At 37.7% G+C, this 10,760-nt stretch overlaps 1 protein-coding gene across 2 annotated transcripts; it reads left to right on the top strand.

The window, feature by feature from the left end:
• Nucleotides 1-301: 301 nt before the first annotated feature.
• LOC109171549 (DDT domain-containing protein PTM-like) lies at nt 302-9,604 on the top strand. Of its 2 annotated transcripts, none has more exons than XM_019320592.1 (10): nt 302-455; nt 605-1,592; nt 2,393-3,094; nt 3,279-4,443; nt 5,095-5,386; nt 5,605-5,729; nt 5,845-6,311; nt 7,117-7,145; nt 7,240-7,707; nt 7,797-9,604. In XM_019320592.1, the coding sequence occupies exons 2-10, from the start codon at nt 784-786 to the stop codon at nt 8,840-8,842; spliced, it is 5,103 nt and encodes a 1,700-aa protein (XP_019176137.1). In that variant the 5' UTR covers nt 302-455; nt 605-783; the 3' UTR covers nt 8,843-9,604. The 2 variants fall into 2 exon arrangements, with proteins under 2 accessions (XP_019176137.1, XP_019176145.1); XM_019320600.1 differs by having other exon boundaries at nt 311-450.
• Nucleotides 9,605-10,760: the final 1,156 nt, after the last annotated feature.

The following is a 10,760-nucleotide window of genomic DNA, read 5'->3' as shown; positions in this document are numbered from 1 at the left end:
TTGTTTTGTTTTGTTTTGTTTTATATATATAGTAGTATAGATAGATATATAGTATATATATAGATTTGGTCAGGTATTTACTTTTGGGAGAAGCATAAAAAAAATAAATTTAAATTAAAAATATTAATAATGCGTGATATGACAATGAATCCTAATTTCATTAAAATTCTATCAATAATTTGTTTTACGTGCACTGAAAAATTTAAATTGTAAAAGTCCCCGCACCGCAACTCGTCCGAGTCAACGAGTTAAACTCGGGGTTGCCGTTCCAATCAACCCACGTAATAATAACATCGTGATACCCTGACTCACTATTTTAGGGTAGAGAAGCATGTGGTGATGCCTTTGCCTTAGGGCTCTTACCACTACTCTTCGCACCACTCTCTTTTTTCCCCTATCGCTTTCTGCATCTCTTCTTCTTCTTCAATGGCGATGGAATCATCGTAGCGGGTGAGGTAACAATTTGCATTCATGGTGAATGAACAGCCCCGAATTCAATTAGTTATATATATATTTTTTGTGTGGTTATGAACTGAAAACCCTAATTTCGCCTTTGACGGGGTGTTTCCGATTGAATTGAACTGGTAGGTGATTCGTTTTGCAGATTTTTGGTGTTGTCTTCTCTCGTGACTCTGGTGAGTTTTGTGATTTAACACAAAGCCCTAACTTTTTCGGGGAATTGGCGGGGGTTGTGAAACGATAGAGGATTTTGCTGTCGAATGCGTGCAAGTGTTGGGTATTTGGTGTGATTCGGATTAGGATTCGGGCGGGATTTGTTGGGGGATGGTGGCTGCTATGGGCGGGAGAGTAGAGCGGCGTGGGAGGAAACGCAGAAGGAATGATGTGCAGAGTGTGGAGGCGGATCAGGATGGGAAGAAACGGATGGTTGGTACGAGGTCCAAGGTGCTGGTAGGGAGATATGTTAGTAAGGAGTTTGAGGGCAGCGGGATGTTTCTGGGGAAGATAATGAGTTATGATTCTGGGTTGTATAGGGTGAATTATGAAGATGGGGATTGTGAAGACTTGGATAGCAGTGAATTAAAGGGGGTTTTGATAGAAGAAGATGCATTGGATGGTGATTGGTTCGAGAGGAAGAAGAAATTAGATAAGTTGGTATCCAGCAAAGAGGTAACCACAACTGATTGCAGTCTTCCAACTGATGTAGCTATTGAGACGACAGCACCCCCGTTGACCAACTTAGGAGGTGCTGATCCTTATAAAGTTGAAGCTGGGCAAGTAGATGATAATGCTGAATCTATGAGTGATTTATCTGAAGAAGATGAGGTGCTGGATTTGATTTCAAATGTAGAGACACCTGTTATCCCACCCCCAGAACTCCCTCCTTCCTCAGGGAATATTGCTGTTCCAGAGGAGTTTGTGTCATATCTTTTCTCAGTATATAGCTTTTTGAGGTCATTTAGTATCCAGTTATTCTTGAGTCCCTTTGCACTGGATGATTTTGTGGGCTCACTGAACTGTCATAGTCCGAATACATTGCTTGATTCTGTTCATGTTGCTTTAATGAGGGTTTTGAGGCGTCATATTGAAAAACTGTCATTGGATGGTTCTGAGCGCGCATCAAAATGTTTAAGGTACTTCTCTCAGCCTGTTAATTAGAGAACATATGCATTACTTTTCACTGTACTTGTAGATTAAGCTAAAGTTTGATATTGTCATAGAAATGCATGTTATTACTGATGTTGAGAAATGAGATCAGTGAAAAAGGTGAGTGTTTAATTACATCACTACTAATTCGACTGTACAACAGTCTTAGTTAAATGTCAGGAATTTATTAGTGTGATGTGAAGGTTTAGGAAAGGACAAAGTTACTGTTTAGTTATTCCTATTAGTGTGGTTGTGGCATTGTTGATATGAGGGCATATTAAATCGCATGTTACATATGCGCGATCAATTGCCATGTATGATGACTATATTGTTGTATTGTAGACTAAAGGTCTCACCATAGTTTTGTTACTACTATGTTTGACTTTGACATATTTATGAAGCATGGTTGTACAAATTATGCCTAATCATGAGTTCTCTATGCAGTACTGACTATATGGTGAACCCTTGATATTTTGACTTAAATCTGTTATCATGATTTAGATTAAAGGAAAGTATAGATTAAAATGCTGCAAACCTAATTTTGTGCATGAAGCTATAGTAATTGTGCCATTTGTGCCTTATTGTGGATGACATATTGACATGTGGAGGAATCATTCATAATTTCTTATGCATGTATCCTTTTCTATTTGACAATTAATTATGATGCATGCGTTCTTATTTTATAAATTTCTGTGAATATGATTTTTTTTTTTTTTTTTTTTTTTTTTTTTTTTTTTTTTTTTTTTGAAAGGAGTGAATATGAGTTTAATATAGCACTTGGTTGTAGGAACCTGGATTGGAGCTTGCTTGATTCAATGACTTGGCCAATTTATCTGGTCGAGTATCTAATGATTATGGGATACATAAATGCACCTGTTTGGAAAGGATTTAGTGCTCACATTTTAGAGAGGGAATATTATTCTCTTTCTGTTGGGCAGAAGCTGATGGTTTTGCAGATCTTGTGTGATGACGTCTTAGATTCTGAAGAAGTAAGAGCAGAAATGGACATACGTGAAGAATCAGAATTTGGAATGGATTCAGATGGGACTGCTGTTGCCCCTATGAGTGGACCAAGAAGGGTTCATCCTAGGTACTCTAAAACATCTGCTTTTAAGGAGCAAGAGAGTATGGAGATTATTGCAAAAGATCATGATATGAGGTCATCTCATAATGCTAGTTCTTTGAGTTCAAAAGTTAGTTCAACAGATGCTGGTACTGATGTGGATCATGATGGTAATGGTGATGAATGTCGTCTCTGTGGCATGGAAGGAACTTTGCTTTGCTGTGATGGATGTCCATCATCTTACCATCCAAGGTGCATAGGGGTTTGCAAAATGTATATACCAGATGGAAACTGGTACTGCCCTGAATGCCGAATTAATGAACTGAGACCAACACCAATAAGGGGAACATCTTTAAAAGGAGCAGAATTGTTTGGTGTTGATTCTCATGGACAAATCTTCTTGGGTAGTTGTGATCATTTACTTGTGTATGTCTCTTGTCTAATTACTTCTCTTCTGTCTATTTTTGTTGGCTTTTCTTATTATCAAAAAATTTAATCTTCTATTTGAAGGTATGGAAGGCCTTCTTATTGAGCTACTGTCCCAAGTATTACTCTTCTATGTTATTAGTTTGGTTATCTTATCAAATGCATTTCCAACCATTTGATGCAGGTTAAAGGATTCAACTAACTCAGAGACTTGCTTCAGATACTACAATGAAAATGATATTTCTAGAGTACTCCAAGCACTTAATACAAATGTGCAACATCATGCCTTGTATTCAGAAATATGCAAGGGGATTAGAGAGTTCTGGGGAATTCCATCCAATGTCTTGCCTCATACCATAGTAACTGAAGTTGGTACAGGAATAACAAACAGAATAGAAGATAGTGGTTGTTCTGTAGCATCACTCGAGAATATTGCCAGTTGTGCATCTGAGATAAGTTTAGAAAATACAAACTTTCATAAGTATCCAAAGGAATTGATGCTGAATGAGGCTTCAGGTAGAATAGTCCATCCTGATAATGGCAATTTCACTGTAAGACAGGCTAGTGAGCATATGAATTCTGTGCCACTTAAGCAGATTCCAGGAAGACCTACTGTCTGTGCTGGCTCAGTTAGCCAAAAGGTTGATTTTCCTAGGCAGACTCAGAAAGAAAACACAGTTTTGATAGAAACTGCTTCATGTACCTCAAGAAACAGTAGCAACTGCATAGGATATGATAGTGTTCATGGTCTTGGAGCAGTGCTTTCTGAAAGATGTTATAAAAATTCTACTGAAGGTGGGTTATACACTGGCTCTTCCTTCAAAGCTCAGGGATATGTAAATAATTATCTACATGGAGATTTTGCTGCATCTGCTGCTGCTAATCTGGCAATACTTTCTTCTGAAGAGAACCAGTCTTCTGAGTCTCTTTCTTTAGAGAAGCGCCGGAAACTTATGTCTGTTGATATTCAACTTCAGACAAAAGCTTTCTCATCAGCAGCAACACGCTTTTTCTGGCCAAATATTGAAAAAAAACTTATTGAAGTTCCTAGGGAAAGGTGTAGTTGGTGTCTTTCTTGTAAAGCTCCTGTGGTTAGTAAAAAAGCATGCTTGCTAAATGCAGCTGCATCAAATGCAACTAAAGGGGCCATGAAGATACTTGCTACTGTTCGTCCTGCAAAGAGTGGAGATGGAAATCTTCCTGGCATTGCCACATATATAATATTGATGGAGGAGAGTTTAAGGGGTTTAACAGTTGGTCCCTTTCTAAGTGCAGCTTTTAGAAAAAATTGGCGCAGACTAGCAGAAGAAGCTACATCTTGCTATTCTATAAAGTCTCTTTTACTTGAAGTAAGCTTCTTCTTTTTTGGGTGCGGTGTCCCATACTACCGTGTTTTCTTATTGCAGGTGGTTGTGTGACTTGTTTCTTTGTATACTTCCGAAGTATTTATTTGCTTGCTAATTGGGCAAAAACCATTCATGTGGATAATTCCTATTGTTTATTTCAACTCTCTTAACCAAATTGATAAGAAATTTAGAAGTGGAGTCGTGGAGAACTACAGGATAGTTTCTCTTTATCCTCACCCTTTAGCAGTTTTGTTCTTTGCTCTTAAGGGTTAGGTGGTGACTGTTATCCCATAGGCATGGCAAAGGACTGATGATATTTCACTGATATAAAGCTAGTTGTATTTTTTAATGATGAAACAAGTTTAACTGGTTAACTGTCTGTTGAACATGTTCTATATTTACGAACTCTCACTTATTTTAATTTGATGATGGTTTCCTTCATTTCTACATTTCATATATGCAGTAAGTCCAAAGGATTTTAGATTTTTAATAATGCAAACGTGATCAACGAGTTGGTTGTAAAGCAAATTTCTACTATGAACCTTCAATTTTGCTGCCTTTAAAAAAATCCACAACAAATATTATACTATTTATGATCTAATATAAGCTTTTATGTTATGTTCATACTAAAATTGAATGCTTCTTCTCTTGAAGCTCGAGGAAAACATACGCACGGTTGCTCTTTCTGCTGACTGGGTCAAGCTTGTTGATGGTTGTTCATCTGAATCTTCTGTCTCCCAGACTGCATCAAGTGTTACTGGATCAACTCATAAGCGTAAACCAGGGAGGCGTGGTAGAAAGCCTTCTGCTGTTTCTGTTGTCGCTGCTGATGAAGGCCAGGGTGTGTTAACAGACTACACTTGGTGGAGAGTAGGCATGCTATTAAAGTTTATGTTTCAAAGAGGGACATTACCTAAAACTTTGGTGAATAAAGCAGCGCGTCAAGGTATTAAGCATACTTTTGAACTTACCATATCCAGATAGAAGCTTATAGATTTGCCTGTGAAATTGTTTTAAAAGGGAGGCTAATAAAACTAGGCTCAACTAAATCTTCAATGCCAGTCTAGTTGGGTTTGGCCATATATATTCTAGTTTCCCATAAGCTATCTATTGCCCAAGCATGATTGTAAAAGTGAGTATCCTCTAATAAATTGAGTCTAGCAGGTGGCAAAAGAAAAATACCTGGCATATATTACAGCGAGGGGTCTGAAACTCCAAAAAGAAACAGACGGCTGGTATGGCGAGCTGCAGTTGATATGTGTAAGACTGCATCACAGCTTGCACTTCAGGTGCTTTCATCACAACATTTTGAATTTTCATTCGTTCAGAGACATTGCTTGTAAAAGTAATCACAAGAATAACAATTCCTCTAATATTAACATATGAACATGTCATTTGTATCAGGTGAGATACCTTGATATGCATGTGAGGTGGAGTGATCTTGTTCGTCCTGAACTAAGTGTTCAGGAGGGAAAAGGTCTGGAGACTGAAGCATCTGCTTTTAGAAATGCTTTTATATGTGATAAAGCAATGGTTGACAATGAAATAAGATATGGTGTTGCGTTTGGAAATCAGAAACATCTCTCTTCACGTGTCATGAAGAGTGTTATTGAGATAGGGCAAAGACAGGATGGAAAGGAAAAGTATTGGTTCTCTGAGTCACGTATTCCTCTGTATCTAATCAAAGAGTATGAAGCTACGTTAGTTAAAAATCTTCCATCTCCCATTGACAACCCCATGAATGCATTTTCTAAGTGGTCAAAAAAATCATCAAAGACATTCCGTGGAGATATATTCTCTTATCTCACTTGGAAGAGAGATGGTAATGATAAGCATTCCTGTGCTTCTTGTCAAACAGATGTACTGTTAAGGTACTTATTTTCATACTGCTGTTTATTCGCTAGAAAATTTTTATTGCATTGCAGACCCTGCATGTGAGGTCCACTGTATGCAATTTTCTTGTGTACAGACCAATGTTGTAGATGGCACTAGTTGGGCGCCCTGCTGGCGCCTAGCGCCTAAGTGGCCAAGTAATTATAAAATAAATAAATAAATACAAGGCAGTGGGCTGTGAGCTGTAAGACTGTTATAGGCCAAGCTTAAAAGCTAATAGCTACTGTCTTATTTTGGAACGGTACTTAGGTTAGTGTTTTAAAATAAGCTATTATTTTAAGCTCTCCATGTTTTACCAAACATAACTTAAAATTTATTTGGAGCTTAAAATTTTAAAATAAGCTCTACCAAATATAGCCATCCCCAAAACTAGTCAACTACATATGTTAGACTATTAGTTGAGTACTTGGCTGGAGGAATATGTATGAGGAGTGGTGACTAGATGACTCAACGTAGAGACTTTGATGACGATTGGATGAGGAAGCTGAGGAGTGTCTGTGGCCATTGTGACGATGACTAAGGCTCTGACGCTGTGGAGAGGCGATGCTAAGCTCTGTGGACACTTGATGCTTTGACACACACACACACACACACACGATGAGTTGGGCACCAAGGGAGCCTAGTCGGCTGGCCGACTTAAAGCTGCCTAGGTCTGAAAGCCCCTCAGCCTAGGGCCGCCAACACTGATATAGACATAGATTTATTCGCTATTTAGCTGGTTAATTTTTATTAATATGGCATTTCATACTTGTCCATTTTACTAATGTGGAATAACTTTTTCAGGAATGGCATTAAATGCAGTGTGTGCGAAGGTATTGCAATTATCTATCCGTTTCCCATTTCTCTAATAATATTGATGTTTCTCTGTCTTGCCAGTTAGTCACCAAATGTTTTATTTCTGGGCAGGTCTTTGTCACAAGCAGTGTACAACCAGTTCAATGCTTAAAATAAATGAAGATGTTCAATGCATAATCACTTGCAAACACTGTTACCAAAACAGTTCTGTTACTCGATGTGCAATTAGTAACGAATCTCCAACTAGCCCTCTTCTTTTGAAAGGGCAAGATTTTTCAAATGTTGATACAGTCCGCAAAGGGGGAGTGCTTGGCAGCTCTAATCGGCTTTCAGTGTCAACTGGAGGCAATGGACGCTCTTCTGGAGTGAAACAAACTAGCTCTGCAAATTCAAAAGCAAAAACAAAGAGTTGGGGTGTGATTTGGAAGAAACCAAATGCAACTGACACTGGTGCTGAATTTAGAAAGAAAAACATTCTTAGAAAGGGCGATCCCATAGATGGGTCTGGACCAGATTGCCATCTCTGCCGTAAAGCATATAATTCTAATCTGATGTACATCCACTGTGAAACATGCCAAAGTATGCTTCTTTGTTTGCAAGATATAAAGTATGTGATGTTCACTGATAATCTTTGGCCATTAATGCATTGGATTTTTGTGTGTTTGCAGATTGGTATCATGCAGATGCTCTTGAACTTGAGGAGTCAAAGATATCGAATGTGGTGGGGTTCAAATGCTGTAGATGTCGCAGGATCAGAATACCTATTTGTCCTTACTTAGATCCAGATAGCAAAAAACAGTTGACAGAAAAGAGGATCCGTTCAAGACCTTCAAAGGTTGATGATCTAGGAATGGACTCTGATTCTGGGATAATCTCGGAGAAATATCAAGAGGAAGAGCCTTCGACTCCTATGGTTCACCTAAAGGAGGAAATTGCTTCTATCGTGGATGATTTCCATTCTCTTTCATCGATGGAGAAAATTACTAAACAAAATCCAGAAGCTTATTGTGAAAACACTGCATCATTATCTGGACGGGGGCCTAAAAAATTGACAATCAGGAGGCATGTAAAGCATGGAAACTACTTGGATTCTGCTTTTGCAAACAATCCTTCAAATGATTATTCTTCAACGAATTTTGGGGAAAATACGATGTGCTCCACTGGAGAAGTGATTACTCCTTGTGTTGATTGGGGTGCCAAACTTCCAGTCAGAAGAAGGCCTATGAAGTCTGATGATCCAGACTATTCCTTTGCTGATCCTCAAGTTGAATTACCCACCAATCTTGGAGTTGAATGGAATACTTCAACAAATGGCTGTGAAGATGGTGCGGTTCTTAATTGTGATGGTCTCAGCTATGAGGATATGGAATTCGAACCTCAAACCTATTTCTCATTCAACGAGTTGCTTGAATCTGATGATTGTGCACCATTTGATGGGGGATCTGGGAATGTTACTGAGAAGTGGGAAAATGCATCTGAGCTTCCACTTGATGAAATGTCTAATATTCTTAACGCTGGGGATGTGCCTTTGATTCCTGTAGAATCTGATGCTCCTGCAGTTGTTCCTTGTATGATGTGCTCCCATACAGATCCAAGCCCTACTCTTTGTTGTCAGACCTGTGGCATACAAATCCACGGTCACTGTTCTCCTTGGGTTGAACAACCATCTACAGAAAGTATCTGGAGATGTGGTAACTGTCGCGAGTGGAGATAACAGAACACATCAATGCAAAGTACACTTTGATCTTATAGATCTAGAAAAGCCAACACCATTTTGGAAGCTGGAAGATCGGTAGTGAATATGTGATTATATTAACAGGCTTGGAGTAGACATAGAGCACTCTATTGAGAAGAAAAACTTCAATGGGGCAAGATTCATATGATGTCTTCCCGGAGGCAACACAGGTTAATTCTAATGCTTGTGAATTTCTTCATTTAATCTCAGATTTGCCCTCACAAATTTGTTATTGATGTTCCAATTGTGGTCGGGTTGATTGATTGATGGGGAAAGATCTTAGAAGTTGTGATGTCTAAAACCTGATCATACAGATGAGCAATGTTTTTTGGGAGCTTGTCTGGTATTTGTGGCTGTATGAAGCAGACGGTCGTTACTTTCTTTTTTTCCTTTTTTTTTTTTTTTTTTGGGTGGGGAGTGGAGATGTCGAAATAGGGTCGGATGGAGGCTTGGAAACTACTGAATACAGGGTTCCATCATTTTATGCCTTTTCATTTTTTAAAATATTTTGATGGAATATGCTAAAACTGTCCTTGCCAAAAAAAAAAAAAATTCAATCAAAAATTCAAAATACACGAAAGTTTCATGTATCTCAACCGTGTGCTATTGTATATTGCTTTACAGTACCTGATACTTTTAACTTTTTCTGTATGCAACTATGGGTGTTTCTTGTACGTTTGTATCTATCTGTATCTACACATCACAGTTCACAAAGATAATGCATAAATGTTGTCGATGTTACATGCATCTTGATATAGGCTACTGAAATTGAATGATGAATGGGAAATTTTGGTTTTAGGGTAGCAGCTAGCTTTAGGGTTAGGACCATGTATGCATGCTGAGTATAGCAGGGGAAAAATCATGGCATTTTGATATTGCGTATTTATGGGACCATGGGCTGTGTAGCTGTGTGGACCATGAAGTAAAATGATGTTTGATTTTAATTTTAGAAAAAAAATTATTACCTTTTTTCATATTGTATGAATTTATTTTTTTCTTCACATTATGGTTTAATTATAGTGACACTAAATTATCATTTTAATTATACTGCGTGTTCATCAGACGGTATACATTATACATATATGCTATGGTTATCCAATTTCATTTAAATACATACACTAGGTTCATTATAACAACACTAAAGTATTATTTTAATCCCACTACTGATTCATTTCACAATATGCATATCTGTATGAATTTCATTTTATATATCAGTAGGTTGATTATGACAACGCAAAAGTATGTGTATATAGGGGTGTCAATGTGATTTGGCTTGCACAGTGTGTTGTAATTTTTCCGAGCTGGTCGGCGAACCTTGCAAGCTAGAATTCTTCAATGCCAACTCGCCTCATGCACACTCGTGGGTCGGTGGGCCAATTTCAAGAATTAAAAAATATTTTGTTATAGTATGTTTCTATATTCTAATAATTTAATTTAAATAATATTAGATTTGTTCGTGTTTAGAAATTAAAATTTTTTAATTTCTAGTTATATATACATTTTCAGCCGCACTGGAATATATATATATATATATATATATATATATATATATATATATATATATATATATGTGTGTGTGTGTATATATATATGAGTTAATACCATCCGAGGTCCTCCGAGTATAGTGGTTTTGTCACGTTTAGTCCTAAACTTTCAAATTGACCATTTGTGATCCTTCGACTTTCAAATTTAACCATCCGTGGTCCAAGTTAACCACCCATGGTCCTTCAACTATTAAATTTTAACCAACCATGGTCCTTTTAAGAGGACCACGACTGGTTAAATTTCGGAACTTGAAGGACCATAAGTGGTTAACTTGGACCACGAATGGTTAAATTTGAAAGTCGAAGGACCACAAATGGTCAATTTGAAAGTTTAGGACTAAACGTGGCAAAAC

The sequence above is a fragment of the Ipomoea nil genome, unplaced genomic scaffold, assembly GCF_001879475.1.
Source record: "Ipomoea nil cultivar Tokyo-kokei standard unplaced genomic scaffold, Asagao_1.1 scaffold0143, whole genome shotgun sequence".
Classification (NCBI taxonomy): domain Eukaryota; kingdom Viridiplantae; phylum Streptophyta; class Magnoliopsida; order Solanales; family Convolvulaceae; genus Ipomoea; species Ipomoea nil.
The sequence above is the reverse complement of the archived record's forward strand: the minus strand, read 5'-3'. Positions and strand labels throughout refer to the sequence as shown.

Excerpts from the sequence above, each read along its gene's own strand:
- LOC109171549 (XM_019320592.1), top strand. The coding sequence starts at position 784 with ATGGTGGCTGCTATGGGCGGGAGAGTAGAGCGGCGTGGGAGGAAACGC. Across the intron at positions 3,095-3,278 it reads AGTTGTGATCATTTACTTGT|GTTAAAGGATTCAACTAACT; the intron begins GTATGTCTCTTG and ends CATTTGATGCAG. Across the intron at positions 4,444-5,094 it reads TAAAGTCTCTTTTACTTGAA|CTCGAGGAAAACATACGCAC; the intron begins GTAAGCTTCTTC and ends CTTCTCTTGAAG.